The 18,023-nt window shown below is 37.5% G+C and overlaps 2 protein-coding genes across 4 annotated transcripts in view; one reads left to right on the top strand and one right to left on the bottom strand.

Moving 5' to 3' along the window:
* Window positions 1–16,297, bottom strand: part of LOC139967326 (potassium channel subfamily K member 18-like) — a 49,859-nt gene extending 33,562 nt beyond the window's left edge. Inside the window, exons 1-3 of one of the 3 annotated variants that reach the window (XM_071971004.1) lie at window positions 15,767–16,297; window positions 12,370–12,454; window positions 5,011–6,386 (exon numbers count right to left, since the gene is read on the bottom strand). In XM_071971004.1, the coding sequence (XP_071827105.1) occupies window positions 5,011–5,491 (481 nt within the window). In that variant the 5' untranslated portion in view covers window positions 5,492–6,386; window positions 12,370–12,454; window positions 15,767–16,297. Of the gene's footprint in view, window positions 1–5,010; window positions 6,387–11,054; window positions 11,205–12,369; window positions 12,455–15,766 lie in introns of those variants that run through there. The other 2 variants (XM_071971003.1, XM_071971005.1) reach the window with 2 other exon arrangements.
* Window positions 1–18,023, top strand: part of LOC139967327 (uncharacterized) — a 40,603-nt gene that overhangs the window by 11,612 nt on the left and 10,968 nt on the right. The window lies entirely within an intron of this gene.

The following is an 18,023-nucleotide window of genomic DNA, read 5'->3' as shown; positions in this document are numbered from 1 at the left end:
TAACGTCTATTCCATATATGGTGGTTTTAAGAGAGTACCACAAAAAAAGGTCCATGACGAAAGATATACCGGGACTATAAGGCTAAGCAGGAAGCAAGCTCGACTTGCATTAGACTAATTTCACCCGAATTCACTGTTTCCATTGCTTTCCTGCAATTGAAGTATATGCTAGGCACACTTTATGGGCTTCTGGTCTGTGCCTGACTACAATTTCGGAGTTTCTAGACGTTTTGTCATTCCGCTCGTCATGTCGTCGACCTACAATTTTTAAAAGGGTGAAATCCAAATTTGCATTTTGGGATCTCTCTCTCTTCGTGCTAGCAAATTGATAAAGGAAACCCAGCTACTACCAGCTATAGTACTGAATTGTCATGTATAATAATCGGATGAAAGATCCACTTTTACTTCAGTTATGAAATGGAGGTCCTCACGAAAAGAAGAACGAAGGACAAATTCAAACGTACAAAACTTGACCTATACCTCGTGGCTCTTCTTAAGTAACGTGACGTTACGCAAACACAACGAAGAGTGAATTATAATGAGCTAAAAACAATACAAAGTGTGTATAGATTTAGCCGATGTATTTTTGGTGTATGGTGTTGTATATACGTGGAGCCAGTTTGCTTGCCTTCAATTAATGGTTATTGCATCTCTTCTATGGACGATTACCCTTACACGATAAAAACGGTATGAAGTACTGCATTCTATAAACATCGTCCAAAAATTAATGTTATGCACATTAATAAGTTTGAAGATTGTTAACCTATTATAGAGCCTATATAAACTGTACGAGAGCGGTCTAGGTGTGATCAGGGCTATAACTGCAGCGCGTCTTTGTAATATCATGATTTAATAATGTGCAGAAATTTCTAACAGGTCTTTTTGGACATTAAGGTGAAAACACGACTCCTGTATTCAGCGTCAAGTATATTGCTTTACGACTAAGACTTTAGTTTACTATAATATTACAACACTGTAGGCAATTCCTAACGCCAACATGGAGATGGAGAATATCAATGTTATGTTTACCTACGGTAGCCACGTGTACTTTGTGAAGCATATAGGCTATACCCATAGCATTCTCATCTTCTATAAAGAAGCATGCGACCGGAGGATTGGGTACAGGTATATTATACACGATCGGGAATTGCTAATAAAGCTCTCATATGATATACCGATTCATTGTGTATAAACTTTCATTGTTTACCTGTTTAAATTTATTGCTTGCACTTTCGTATTTTTTTTTAACTGACATAAAGTTATTACTGTTCTCGGTACATTTACACAAGTGTCTTAAACTGCTGCAAGGATTAAACCGCAAGAAGGTATAAATCATCACTCTAACGTAGGCTATATGTAAACGTATAGCTGATGATGATAAACTTAACATTTAATGATGTCAGATACATATAGGCTATATGCAAATTAGGTGATAGGGATCTTCCTGTATGTTCGATGCATATAGTACAATGTATATGTGTCGAGCTATAAGAGCCTCGTTGTATTGGATCGCTTTATGTAAAGTGTAACCTATAAGGAGTCCGTTTCGTTTCGTAAATCATACCAACGTACTTCAATTCTCGCCAGTTTCATGGTTGCCGAACAAGGTTAACGCATAGTCTTGTCACTGAATGATGATAACAACTCCGTCCCGAATCTTATATGAAATTTAAGGAGGTGCTATATGTCTATATGGACACATGATATAAACATGTTGCAGCAAAAAGGTTTAGTGTTGTGGTTTGTATTAAAATTCGCAGATAATATCGAAGATGGAATTGTCTGTTGTGATATTATATATTGTAACCAAATATCACCACATATTTTATATAATATAAGGCGAAATACGTGCGTCGATCAGACTCAAGGATCGAAGATGCGAATGTGAGGGATAAAAACGGCTCTCCATGAATTCAATTAAGTGCTGCACTTCATCAGAAGCATACAATAAATTAGCTGTGACATGTGCTTCCTCCTGTTAAGCTATCCTTCCCCAACCCCCACTCCCACCCCACCCCCACCCAACCCACTTAACCACCTGTACATATTATTATTATTAACCGGTGCTGTGGCCGAGTGGATAAAGGCGGTGGCATTTGAAGCAATGAGGCTTAGCAATCGGGAGGTTCGGGGTTCGATTCCCGGCCGGGCCATAGTAAGGTGGGTTTTTCATCCAAGAGCAATCTACGGTTATCCCATCTGAAATGACTTTCTAAATTGCAAAGATTCCAAATTTGAGTTAAAGTGTTGAACTGGAAGCCACCCGACGTGTAAGTTGTAATCCATAAGCCCTTGCGGGCTTCTCCCACATTTGTGGTCGCTTAAGCGTCGTAAAAATAACTGCTGATTATTATTATTATTGTTATTACAGTGTAATTTCACGAATATATGACCTCGAGTTTCTTTGTAAACAATCATGCAACTTAACCGTCAAGTACGTTTTTTTCGGCGGCAGAGATATATGTTGTCACCGTGTTCGGATTGTTTTTTTCTTCCATACGGGTTTCTTTTTTAAATCCAGTTCACAAGTATACAGTACTGTTTTCTTTTTTTAAATACTTATCGTAAATAACCCGAAAAAATGCAAAAGAACATTTCACCAAAAGCATGTACTTATACGGTATGCGTTCTATGATTAAAATAAGACTATTCACGATATAGTATTTATTGGTTTGCTTTTGTATCCACTAGAACTTGTTTCACGGGTATAACCTTACTCGCCCACACCCCCCCCCCACCCCCGAATCCCTACCTCACCCGCTAGTTGAACCGTAAAAAAAAAGGCTATAAGGAGGCCACTGACGCTTACACCTCCTATAGCCGACGCTCCTGGTGAAAGGAAGCCAACGGAAATACAAACCCTTTGTTTTTAAAATTATTATAATTATTATTAGTCAGGTTAGAACTATAATATTCAGTGGAGGCTCTGCCAGTATAATGCGCTATAGCGTGTTACTTACATGTATTAGGACTTAAATTAAATTAGTACAGCAATACGGAATAGCAAACAGACTATATCATTTCGGGCGTGTTGCGTAGCAACTGGCTGTACCATCAGCAACATAACTAAGAATTTGCATTAATTTCACAAAGAACTGAATAATTACCGACGGCTGGAAAAGAGGATTTGAATAGATATTTGCAACATGTCTTAAATTTTAGAAAGTGTAAACCATTGGTTTATACTCGTTAAACATTTATAACGCGCAAAGTGCGTTACGCTACATTAGGGGTAGAGCAAGGATGCGGGGGGGGGGCCGGGGTGACCGGAGTCACGTGGGTAAGTCTAATATATGAAACAGAGATTCGTTTCTTAAAATGCGTATTGCAGGCAGGATGGGAGAGTTCTTGTTGGGGGGGGGGGGCAAATGATCAGCCCTCTCAAAGGGTTCAAATATCAACTACAATAACTTGAAAATGTATATGGCTAAGATTTCAAATTAACCTGCATTATCAGTGTCAGTATTTGATAAGGAATTGTAAAATTACCTATACACTTATAAAAGAGCTTTCTAGTGCCTAAAGTTGATCACTGATCAAAAGTTGCTGATATAGTTCTCTGAATCTAAAGGTGAAATCACATCATGCATAGTCACTTTGTATCGCGAAGATATGCTGTTTAGGATTTGTTTTGTTGTGATATTTAGTTAATGCATCTGACAACAGCAGAATGGATGACGTCATCAGGGCACTTCAGCCGAAAATACCCCTTTGCTTTTCTTTATAATTTCCCAATATAGAGGAAAGTAAATTTCTACAACAAAGATATATTTTTTATGAAATTCGATAAGTTTAGAGAACAAGTATATCAGGATCCACAGATAAATCAACTCGAATATTATTAAAAAGCTTCCAAAGAGCATTTGTCCAGCTGACATCACACATACTCCCCATATGGGATCTAACTTCCTGGAGTCTAGTTGAAGGTTTAGCCAGTCACATTATGTTGCATCCAGTCAACCATATCTCGATTAAAGGCATTGAAGACTCGCCCCAAACAACGTGACGCCATCTTTAAAAAGTTGATTTTCCGTTGCTTGCAAGTGCATGACGTTTTTCTCTTGTCGCTACAAAATGCAGACAGTAATGAAACGTGATACCTTGTTATCTTTAGCTGGAGCTGAGATGTCCATCGCTGTATCGTTTGTACATTGTGCTGTGGGTATTGACCGCAGCTGTTATGTACTGACTGTACACTAGTGTCTAATTACCGACGGTAGCAAGCTGTGTGTGTAATTTCTGGGATCGATTGTGGTGTCTAACACTTCTGTTACACCTCATTCGAAACTAGGTCAGATTACCGGCATTAGACGTTTCTTTTTGCGCGAATCTTCACACCCTTTAAGGGTTAAGAATTGAGATGGGCTTTTCTACTAGCAATGTGTGATATTTTTTCTCTTTTAATATAAGCTTCACATTATTTTTCAACAGAAATTCCTATCTAAAGCAATACATTATGAACCTGTTCTTATAGCTTATAACTATAACAAATCCACCACCGATAAATACAAAGTATTTGTCAAAGTATAACTAAAATCAGAATTGATTTAACTAAGTCTGTCGATTCCATTAAATGGTGAAAAGTTTTGTCGCCCAGACACATTTCTTTATGTAGTACGAATAACATGAAAGCTCTACTGACTCCGATGAAAGTCATTTGTTCATACTGTTTTGTAATTGACTTTTGAATACATCGGCTTATCGGTACTGCCAGGAATTGGGGACAACAAACTCTTCACATTTAGTGGAATAAAAAGCCGCGCTAACATGCATGAATTGAATATGTATGTTGTGTTATTATTCATGAGTTGCATGAGTTATATTAGCATTCGAAAAATGCTAAGAAGTGGCTGAGAATTTTTTGTAATGATAACTTGCTATATTGAATTATCATTAATTGTGAGTTATACATCATTACCATGGTGGTATACATGCTCGGATCCGGTCATAGTACAATTAAATTAAGAAAGTAGAAAAGAAGGAAAGAAAATACTGCATGACGTCACTCACCTATTGTTGTTATGACGGTAGAAGCCAGGAAAAGGGATCCGTAAAAAGTCCATTTTCTTGTTCCGTTTAGGTCCAACTTTTGTTCACAAAGTTTGACTTTAAGCATATTTTCGTAAATCGTTACCTTCTTGTCAATGGCATCGGAATAATTTTCCGGCTCAAAGTTGTCATCACTTCTGGCATCTTCAGCCACCTCGAGGATCCAATCACGGAAATATTGTTTGGTCTGATTTAAAGTGTCTAGCTGTGACTTTTCATGTTGGGTTTCCAAGGCTTCAAATATAGCTGCACCCACGAATGCGTAACCGAAAAGAATCGCGAATAGGCAAAGTGTAGCGAATAAAGGCATAAAATGACGGATCCATGGATGATGATCGATAAAGCTCTCTCCGCGTCTGATATCGTGAGGCGTTAAGCTACTGAGCGACCTCACTGAAGCGGAGGTTGGACGACCATGGGCCAACGAAGATGTTCCACCCATGCTTCCTTCATACACAGTGTTTTTTTTTTAAATCTAGGACGTGGTATTATTACATATACTTTTACATGCACCGACCGCCTCCTATTTGACAAAACTGGATGATAACACACAACAACTATTGTGTCAAACAATTAAGTACACAGCACAGCCAACGTGCGTCAGCTCAACGTTATAACGTTCGGATGACTAGTAAGTTTATTGCTGCTAAACTTAATATGCCGACGAATGAAAATCTCTAGACATTTTGAACTGGAATGATGATATATGGATGAACTTTTTATCGCTCTTCATATTTTTACCAAAATGATTGGTTTTTCAACCGTTAAAAGCACATGTTTCGAACATCTCGATAAACTGTAATTGTCATCATTATACGAACCAATTGCTCGACCATCAGGGACCTCAGCTGTTTAAAACAGGCTGTTTTCTTGGCGTCTACTGAGTTCTTTAAGATTGTCAATTCAAACTGAGAGGCCTTCTGATTCAGTACAGTAAAATTACGTTCAATATTGTTTATACTGTACACTCCCAAAGCAATCAACATTGAAGAACCGCATAACAAATCTGAAAAAACCCTCTTCCCCTATGTACTTAATATCACGATTCTGTTATCAAATGACTTTTAATCTTCACAAATCAAATGTGAATGTACTTTGGGCATGCCTTCTTTTTTCATATAATATGATATTAGATGGTGTTTTATAACAAAATGCTACGTTCCTCGCTTTGGAAAATAAAGCGATAACGAGTCGCACAGCAATGTGTACATTCACAATTTATCGACAGAGAGGCCTAAATACAGTCTCCTTCGTAAATTTGAATATTCCGCAGACAAAACACTTCAAGATAAAGGAGGATGACTAACTCCCTCACTGTTTCCCATTAGTCAGATTTCCTGTAGGAGAAAAGAGGTACAATTGTTAAATATATATATATATATATATGTGCAATATTAATATCTAGCAGACATAATAAGTATCGCAAAATGGATGAAAACGTGAAATCATGGATTATTAAAATCGCTGGGTTTTAGGAAGAATACTCTTCCTTATGAATGAGAAACCCTGACGTCACGTTTTTCGTTGCTATATGTAAAAACTGATATCTACTTTGGTTTTGATGCACTGTGTACACACACAATTTAATATTATATTCTGAAATTTCAAAAGGAATGTTATAATAGCAGAGACTTGCGATCGTTTGCTTATTGATCATGTCACTCTTCAAGAGCTACGGTATATAACCAAAATTTAAATCTCGTTTCAACGTTATCGAATGGCAGAATCTGATACAGCCTATACCGTATAGGTTATGTCTTCAATACTCTTGTAATGTTAAATCAACGAGGACGTCTAAAATTATACTAGTTAAATAGACTGATTTTCACAGCCGGTCGTTTGTAACTCAAGTAGCTAGTAAGTGCAGTCTGTTCACATATACGCCTTACTTTAATCACTGAAGGAGGCCAAGCCTAAATGGCTGGCAGTTTCTATAAGTGAAAATGAATCCACACAACAGTTGCCATGGGGAGCAGTATGCTGTATGAGTATAGCAGAGAAAGTAAGGGCGTTAACAGTCCACTGTAGCGCGAACCACTAAGGAGGGAACAGTGGCATAGCCACAGGGAGGGCGGGTGGGGGAGCTAGACCCTAAAATGTCCGGTGTATATATATATATATATATTCATTTGGTCGTTTATTTTCATTTCATTTTTGTTCAAAGTATCTCCGGCGTTAGGATTCACAAATGATTTCGAGTTGTTCATTGGCAAGAACGATACCCGTCAGTTATATGTACTAAAAGCTCGATGAAGATATTTTATATAGCTACCACTCATGCATCCACCTTGTTCTCAGTTCGATCTATGTAGACTATGTATAAGTGGTTATTTGCAGCTTGATAAGCAGCAAATCTCATTAAATATCGCTTAATGCCGTCTCCCGATCAGCTTCCTCATAAAACCGACACTATGCATTAGATCTCGCCGAACTTAATAATATACAGTTTGTACATGGAAATGGAAATTTGAATTTCTCAAGGCCATCATTACTTTCCATACATGTACGCAGTTCGAGCATATAGCCACTGTCTTTGAATCTTAATCCTTACATTGCACATTAAAGTCAGTTAATATACTTCTGATGTATACATCGCAGGCATGACGTTTAAAAGCAACTTGGCGATGTATTGGTTGGTTTATGCTGCCATACAAGTTAGGATAATAGACAACTTATATATCTTTTACAATCAATAGATTGATCTTGGAGAAACGTATATATGTTGACAACAAGAGTGAATAATTGTCACGTGATATGTTCCTATTTCAAACTTTGATCATCTAGTTACATGTTGATAGCAATCACAAACCTAAAACAGACTATTAGTCACCGCTGAATTTAGTATAGAAATACAAAACACAGGAGTGTGTCCGAAATTTGGCTGTGAATTGACAAATAATTGCATTGGAAGAACAGAATGCAATATCAGTTATGTCTTAATTGCATATAGGTGGGTTTATAAGTATATACTGAGCCAGAAAAGGTACTAAAATGTTTCCATTTTTAATCTCAAACAAGAAGTAATATAACAGGAAGCTCTCAATGCGCCTCGGTTTTCCAGACCTAGGACAGATAACGTATAGATGCAGTATACACAGTGAATCACTATATAACGTGTGACTTTTGGACACAAAATCATAATTAATGTTGCTTTGTTCTATAGCCTGATGACAACTGCTACGCGTCCGGGGCTTACTGCTTTGTCACTTTCTGTTTATTCGAGAATTGAAACATTTGAGGCTAGTCAATTCAAGTGGCAGGTTTACCTTTAAGGTAAATATCTTGAAACCAGAACAGTGTAATTATTACTAGCGATCTAATATGTCTCTTTTGTATTGCTATGATATACCAAGACTAAATTCCGCATATAACAGTGGCCTACCGATTTAACTCAAATGCGACGGAATAAAAAAATATATATAACTTTGCCCTCAGGTAGGCCTATATATAAGAAATGAATTAATATGTCATATAACTTCAAGTGAGATGTCAATTTCCACCATGAACGGTATAGGCGGTAGGTATCCATCGTAGAAACTAGCGTCAAGAACACCAATGCCGCAGTCGAGTTGAATGTTTTATATGATTGGCCTTGAGGACGTTATAGTAGCCTTCTCTGTACGTTACAAGGCCTATACTAAATATAGTAGGTAGACGACTATACTACTGTCATTAGCTTAAACAATACATGGCTTTCGATGGAATATGTTAGGTTAAAGCGTGTTGCGTGTTTGTATATTAGCATACAGAAAATGCCAGCCAGTGATAACTTGAAGGTTAGCTGTACATGACTTGGTAAGTTTTGTGTTTGTTATTTAAAAACCTACTTGTTGGATAATGTTGTACTTGTATTTGAAATGTGTACGTCAACGAACAGACATACTGCGATGCTTATGAAGAATGACGTACAAAGATAAGATAGTATGGGTCCTGTATTTTCCCGCCAAACACGAGGTTAACGTCTGCTGGCTATAATAAAGAAGTTGTTTTCTAACGTGTTGTGGTTACATACCCTTAGCCTTATCATTAAATTTTCAAACCTTTCAAGACTCATAAATCTCTCCAGTAAAATACAAAAAAAGTGACGAATTTTAAAATACAACTTAAAATAATTTTCTGGTGGCTAAAGTTTGACAGCTTAGTAAAATTACTCATTTTTGTGTGCATGTTTAGACGGAATAATATCCTTTTTCTATTTAACTATCGCGAAGATATGAATATTCCAATGTTTTTGTAGATGCATCTGGCATAAGCAGAAATAATGATGTCATTAGAAAAAATTGAGCTAAACATGTCTCTGTTTTTCTTTAAAATATTTTAATCAGACGAAAAGAATATTTCTTCTAAAAAGGCGCATTTTGATAAAATTGATATACATGGAATATTGCCAGCTAAGCTATATTCCAAACTGTATCCGGTTTCAATGATAAATAGACAAACTTATTAGAAAAGATTAAATGAAGGTTTTGAACAGCATTTTCCCAGATGACATTACAAACTACCTGGCATATATTATGATCCAACTTCCTGGAGTAGTTGCGGCAGGTTTAGCCTGTCAAATGGGTTACATTCTATCAACCATATCTCGAGTTTTGGACAATATAATATGAATATGGGGATTTCAAACTAGAGCAATGCGGAATATTTCCCCCTTTAATATAAGTCTTTCATTGTTTGCCAACAGACTGTCCCTTTAAATTGACCCTGCAAAAAAAGTCTGATTCTTTTATCCTGCACTTAAAGCTTCGATTTAAAAGTGCATTGCACTTACTTATAGTATTATTTTAATCGTTCTGTGTTACTATATATATTATATTCATGTTCTTATTTAAATTTATATTTATTCACCAGCATCTCTGTTGTCCCATTGTTTATACGAACCATTTTTGCGGTTTGTAAGCACTTTTAAAAATGTTATAGATTAATTTTACAAAAAGGTTTAACAATAAACACTGTTGTCTTCATCAATTCCTTACATCAGAAATTTGTCACAGAAGAGTAATTTATCCATTCACTCATTACTTCAAAAACAGCCTTTTATCGTGATGCCGTCGTCTGTGTTTTTATCATTTTATATGTTTACCAGGCGCGTAGCCAGGAATTTGCCAAGGGAGGGGCGAAACTGTAGATTCGGCATTGCAAACTATCTAAGCGGAGCGCCACCATGATTGGCGCGAAGCGTACAAGAAAATTTTGGCTGAAAATGCCTCCCAGATCGCTGGAAATGGCACTTCCCAGGCCTTGTAAGTTGCATTTTAGCATTTTCTCTTTTGAAAATACTAGCGATATCATAAAAACATTAAAAATAAAATAAAAAAATATGCTCAAGGGGGGGGGGGGCGGCTGCCCCCTTCGCCCCCCCCCCCTTGGCTACGCGCCTGATGTTTACGTCGAAGTTTTGCCTTCTCTCGCTTAGTGTTTCACACGGATGTTTCTTATCATTAGGCACAGTGGTTTAAATTATAAAACAAAACCCACGTTACTCCACACGATACCATACTCAAACGGTTTAATGATCTGAATTTTATAAGGAGAAAGATACATTGAAACACATCAAGGCAAATTATTTTTGCAAGTTTGGATTGAAATTGTATCTCAGAGATGTATCACTGTCCCAAGAGACAGACTCACGGGATGTCATTCGAGAAGTGGAGTGACTTATGGGAAATTGAACCACATTGCTCAGCAACACCGCACTATGATTAATTATTCGGTAACATATCATTGTAAAATTCCTCATTAGGCGTTTGTTTAAACCTATACGGGTTTTGAACCCGAGCCATTACTTGGCCGATGTTGTGAGACAGCATGGCGTGTGTTACAGGATGTCATCTTATTTTGCAAGGAATGAGTAGAATATAACTTTCACATTTAGAACCGTCAAGATTTAGACCCAAATCAAACATGTAGAACAATAAAGAAAGTTTTTTGTTAGTAGTGGGCTTCGGCGAAGTCTTTCTACCTAAAAATAATCATAATAATAATACGAAATATAATTCACTGACCTGGGTGAAAAAACTCAAAAATGTGGAATTCTGTCATTGTAGCGAATTAGTCTCACACAGGTGTTGACACAAGTGTTGAGTGTATCCCCTGTTCTTGCTACACGTGGCACAATCCTACGTATACAGCTATGTGGCTTCCAGTAACACTAGACTATGTGATATCCACTTGCTTAACGTTGCTATCGGTGAATATATGAGTGATGTCATACGGTACTTTCCCTGGTCGCAAAAGATTGCCTATTTCATGTTCCCTATATGATCTTATAATGCAGGACGACAGGTTTGAACTCTAAAGTTCAATCACGTGGCAAACTCTTTTTCTTTCCATTTTTTTTTGCCTTAAATCTAACACAAAAAAACTGATGTCCTGCGTTTGAATTTGGAAGTCTTTCTTGTGAGATTAAATAATTAATAAAATAAACGCAAGCTGTCCTAATTTTGGTGAGTACACCAATTTTGACAGTTTTAGCTGCCGGATTTCATTAGTGTATACCACGTGGTGTCTTTAATTTAAACAAATAGCATTTCCCTTCTGATTCTGCCATTACAGCTGGTTCATTAACTGATGCATGTGTATAAACATATATAATTATATGTACATGTAATATTGAGCACGATCACAACATTTGTAGATGAGTAGCACTGCGAGGTTTTTCATATTAAGTCACGCACCCAACTACTATAATAGATGAAAATTCATGATAAATGACTACCTGTTATAGCAAACAAGATGAATTAATTTAATATATATATATATATGGGACACGTCGTGCCACCCCCACCCACTTTCTGAAGGCTCAATCGTTTGTGCTATGTGATTAATATTTTATTCTCATCTGCTCAACCCCTCGATGAAAAATAGTACTTTTTAGCTGGATTGAAATAAGAATTACTGATTTCATTTATAGCGTAAATTAAATGAGGAACGGCGCCCATACACCGTATCACGCACAGGTAATATAACACTATATGCTAATTATATGTGCATTCAGTTAGGTTAGCAATGCCACTTATGGTAGTTTTAAATGTGTTTGAGATAATTATATATTTCACAGGAGTTTTGAGGAAGCTACATATATGATCCTAAGCCTTAATGATATGATGCGATGACCTTGTGTTTCCTTTGGTTTTCGTGAGTTTGGTTAGAATAACAATGAACGTAGAGAGCTCCTAAGATTTAACTAACACTATTGAGGCTGCACAGTCCCCTACACGGCCCACCCACTCAGCGCAACCCCCCCCCCCCTAGTAGGTCCTTTTTCGGCATTTAAAACAATTAATGATAACATAAACCTAACAATTAATTTACACCTACATTTCCCAGAAGGCTTCCCGTCAGCATATATAGGCTACGGCTACCATCAGAATGCCCACTGTCGTGCTTTTACATCTTCAAGTACCTGTGTAAAACAATGACTAAAGCAGAGCTTAAAAAGTAACGTAAAGTCATAGTTTTGTCCTACAGAGTGATTTTACCGAATGAACTTATCTAATTTACTTCTTTTGCTGTTCTGATTTGGAATTGTAAATTTATAACACATGAGATTTTAAAGTTATGAATGTTTAGATGCAACTTACTGGGCATGGGTTGTGCAATTTTCGGCAATCTGGGAGGAAAAGTTGGCAAAAGTTTTCTTGCTCATCTACGCGCCAAAAATGGTATAGCGCCCGCGCTTAGACAGTGTCATGATGGTCCCTATTGGGAAATAGCCCACTCATTAAAAGATTCTTTAGAAAGTCCCTGGTATATACGCACATCAAAGTACATACACTATGTAACATTTGGACGATACATCATATTTCTCGATGTTTCTCAACAGTCTTTAGAGATTCTACCCAGGCTTACCGCCCTGAAGTATCTTTATTTTATAGGATTTTATGTTTCCGATAAAGTGAATGTGCCCAGAGGCCCAATAGTGCCTATGATACCATATGAAATTGTGTGCATATTGTGCATATCTGTATAACAATATGATTTTATCCCTGTGTGTAAAGTTTAAGAATGTTCCCGTTTTGGTTTAAGTTTCAAGTTTATTAATCATGATAAAGGCCCTAAGTTACAGTCGGATCTTAAATAGAGAAGTCTTTCTTAAATTAAGTCTAATCACTTGTCAGATGTGACTTTTGTTAAACTACATTTATGACTGACATGTCAATTCAGGGACCAAAAAGAAGCAAACTTGAAGGTTTCTAGATGTGAGTCCCCCCCCCAGGCCCCCGCCGGAGCTTTTCCCCATCAGGGGCCATAAGGCGGGCCACTGGACCCCTGCACCGATAAAGGCTTTGCGCCTAGTCGCTCGCGTTGTGCGTGTTCAGCCATTTATGTCCTATACCCACTTTTCAATTCGGATTAACATTCTGTACCATCTATTCCATTTGAAGGTTTTTTAACAAAGCTATATATCCCGGGGCACTTTCTAACAACAGTTTTATTAACTTCTCAACAAATATTCAGTTAAGTAATATATGGGTACTTTTCTTTACAAAACGTCAAAAGGTTATACTTTCATTTGCTAAAGGGGGCATTTCTAATTTATGAAAAGGGGCATTTTTACTGTGTTTTTTTACAAAACACATTATCCCGCTCCACCGCCCCCTCCCAGGGGTTTGGATTCGCATATGTTTCATTATTGCAGTAAACCTATATGTTTTAAACGAGATCATTTCAATTATTGTGTCAATAGTGTTTATATGATTGAATAAATTTGTAATTGTATTAATGACCTGCAGATTGGAAGTCATTCTCATTTTCGACGGGAGAGGCAATTGAGTATGGACTATAGCTTGAAGCCGAAGATATTTAATCATTAAATTCCCCATACCATATCCTTGCAGTCATACTGAACAGTCTATAACCACACCTCATCCATTCTTGATATTGTCAAATACTAATTTAATTGTTTAAAACAATGAAAATATGACCGCATTTGCCTAATTTGGTCTTCATGTTTAGAAGAAGGACATCTTTGTCTCTTTTTTTTTCATGTTTGCTTCTTTGTTAGTTATTTCTTTTTTGATTTCCTTTTTACTTATTTTGAAGGGGAGGGGGTGTAGCTATTGGAAATGCCAGTATTCTCATGAAATCAGGAGGCCAAGGAGCACAACACAAATGGTTTGGGTTTGCCTGTTTGTGACTATAATACTGCAGGCTATATTGTAATTCTGTTGTTTCGACAACGGTACATATTGACTCATATCTTACTCAAATTGTGACTCACTTCTCAAGACAAATCGATTTTCCTCCATCTTTGGTGACTCTGTCAAGCCACCTGACTGATACGAACTTCCGGCTACTTGTACCACCAGGCTAAAAGACCGACAGCTATTCTCATAACAGAACATGTTTACTAGATCATGCGTGTCAATAAAAGCTCTCATGACCGTGACTTATCGCCATCTAGAGTGGACGGGATCAATGCTAAAGCTATACGCTCCATGGTAGGATTTATTAATTCATCAAATATAGTGTGCGGGTAGGTTTAATTTACGTGGAGCGATACAACCCATTTAACGTATTAAGGGGCACCATTTGTTATCAAAATCAGATATGCTACTGGAACAGGTTATGGCTATATATCGGACTGTCAGTATATATAGTGCAGTGCGTTGATAAAAGGAAACAACCATGCAGTATACCGTTAAAAGTTCAAAGTATAGGTAAACCTTTCCAAATCCGTTATGAGGTGATCGAAGACGGAGGGGGAGTGAAAAATAGGTAAGGTGTCTCGTGAAAGTCTGGCGTCACTTTGTATGTTTATATCGTGCTAATATACAAGATTCTTCATAAAATTACTTACCTTGAATAACAATTATTGTAGGTTGCAACACTGCCCCCTCCCTCCCCGCCCCCTAACAGTAGCAACCACCATTAACACATTCATATCACCGTTTCACAATATAGCCACAGTTTTCACCGTTTCACAATATAGTCACTGTTTTTCCCGCTTTTCAGTAGGCCGGATAGACGTTTCTAGAACTTTCGTGACTATGAAAATTATGATCATTTTAGCAAGTTCAATTTCAGTCCTCATTATGAGAGAGCAAAGAGGTCACGAAATCGTGCAACAGCACTGCACAACTTTAACTCCTTCAACCCCCCCCCCCTCCGCCTCGTCCCCCTCATCAGCGCCCCATTCTCACCAACACACCGAGCCTAGTCATATTAAAGTGTTTCTAATATGTAATCTGTCTTTCAGATACATGTTCGAAATAACATAGTGTAAACTACTTATCACTTTGAAAGTTGTAGATTATCTTCATTTCTGATGCGACTAAGTGGTTGTGGAACTGGTACGCTAGTTGAGTTGGCTTACCCCAATGGGGCGGGGCGGGGGCGAGGAAATTTCTTCCTCGATTTCGCGCTTATATCGAAAACAAAGATTGAAAGCAAACTGCTTAGTCTGACATTAACTTCTGTATGATTTAATAGAAATCACCACCCACCCACCCACCCACCCAACCTCACCCCACCCTACCCCCTCCCCATCCCTAGGTCTAATATTAAGTTTTAAACTGATGGAAGTATGGGCAATAATCGCTGTTGAATAATGAGTTCACAAAATCTACCCCCGCCGATAATAGTACATTTACATTAAAAGATCTCACGGTTCGCAAAGAGGAATTAGAATGGCATTGGGCAATGATCAACGCCGTATGATGAGAAAGTTACCCTGCAGCGATCGGCTGGAAAAGACAAATGTTGAAAGACTTACCTCTTAGTTTCAATTCGTATCCAATCCAATCCAATCCAATCTAATCCATTCAAAACAAAACTAACAACATCGCTCATTTTAACTGTAGAATTTTAATTCCAAAACTCAAATCTTCACATTACATACAAGCAGTTGCACGGTAAGCCTATACACATATACACGAATGCGGTCGGCAATATAGCTTCAATCTGTGGTTACCATCGCAACTTTACGATATACTTCCAGTTTTAATCATAAAAAAAACGTCATATAATCCTCATTTACCTGCACGAGTTGTCGAGACAATGATAAAAGAAATACGTAGGCCTTACTACATCTATACAACCGCTCATAACATATAAGGCGGTAGGAAGAATCTATTGCCTGGAACACAGACACTGTGTACTGAAACTCCTGTAACACCGTAATTTTGTTCCGAGTATATGTAAGATAATAAGACCGTCAGTGACTGGAATAGTAAGAGATATCGAATGCCATTCGCAAACAGCAGAAATACTAATAACATATATAGATCGTAGGGAAACTACCTCCTGGATACCACATATGTATTATAGTCTCGCATGTACAGTCGTTAGTGATTTCATTTCTTGTTGCATCAATATTTTGGTTATTAACGCAGGTGGACAAGATAACAAGAGGTATACTACAAAATCGATTTGTCTATGTCACCAACTGGAATGCAGATATAGGAAAACGTAGCTACAATGGTCAAATAAATTCGACGGTTAGTAAGGGATTGATTTAACTAATTGGTTTACCTAGCTCGAGCAGACTGCTTGCTGATTGTTTTTGTATTATTCACAAAGAGAAAGCTTGTTTTACAAGAAAAAACAAAACATTTGATTGAAGCCCTGCAGGTCCGATTATTTTGTTTGTATTTCAAATGATATACATATTTCTCTCTGTTCACGATGTGCATGCAGATGGTCCCACACATCCATTTCTCTCCACTCAATGTCATTGTCCCTGCCATCAGTATAACAGTGAAGATATAGTTATGTCGAGAAATATATGTATGGCCCTGTCGTGATATCTTTCATATTCACTGACAGGTCCATGGTTTCTTTGGGTATCGATAGATATTGTAATCTAGCGGTCCATAAGAAAACATTCTTGAAAAAAAGTAAGGGATACCCGCGCGAGAAACGTTAATCTGTTAATATCAGAACATCTAACAGCATATCTGATGTCATCACGTCAAACACTGGTGCACCACAAGATACGGTTCTATAGCACCATTCTTACTCACTCTGTACACATCTGATGCAAGGTCAAATAATGCATGCTCATTGGTCAAATTTGCAAATGATACTGCCTTGCTATGTTTAATATTAAATGATGATGATACTGTGACCGTGGATCAGGTCAATGATATTGATTTTTAGAACTTAATGTTAATAAGACAAAAGAAATTGGTGAAGTCCACGATTGTTTCATTTGAAGTTATTATAAAGAAAAGTATCGTCGAAAGGGTAGATAATTATAAGTATTTCGGGTGGTGATAGATAAAAGGCTTCCCTGGCATGAGCACGTAGATGTATTATTGAAGAAACTGAACTCTAGTATGTATTGCCTGCGTATGATGAACAAATTCAATATTAATCACAATATTCATGCCATGTTTTATAACTCTGTTATTTGTGGGGTATGCCAATTTAATTTGGTATTGTGGGGTGGGAATGCGAGTAAAGAAGATAAACATGATATTGAAGCCATTATTAGAGAGGTAAGTTATGTGATCGGGGAAATTCAATCAACCTTGACACGTCCTACCAACAGCTCCTAGAGGTTAAACTAGACATGACTATGCCTGATGGTATAGCTGCACCCACTTCGTGTGATTTCTGGAGAGAACGGGGATCCCTCAAAGTGGTAGGATGCGCTTCTGGAGAGAGCGGGGATCCCTCGAAGTGGTAGGGTGCGGTTGCCATTGGCCAATGCAAATCGACACTCCGTCTCATTTATTCCACAACGTATAAAACTTTATAACCGAAATTTGAATCGCTAGACCTTGCCTGTTTGGTACCTTTTGTTAGGACTGATTCGGTCTCTTACTTTGTCCATTGTGTTGTTTTAGGATTGTTTGTACAGGTTACTATAATTTGATATATTTATATATATATTTTTTGTATACTATTTTATGAAAGCATGCAATTACCTTTTGTGGGTTTAATAAAGGTTATATTATCTTATCTTATCATAGCTAAAAGAGTACTACCCCCCCCCTCCTCCCCTCTGCCCTAATTCTACATCACTC

The sequence above is a fragment of the Apostichopus japonicus genome, chromosome 5, assembly GCF_037975245.1.
Source record: "Apostichopus japonicus isolate 1M-3 chromosome 5, ASM3797524v1, whole genome shotgun sequence".
NCBI lineage: Eukaryota > Metazoa > Echinodermata > Holothuroidea > Aspidochirotida > Stichopodidae > Apostichopus > Apostichopus japonicus.
This window is presented reverse-complemented; position numbering and strand designations above follow the sequence as displayed.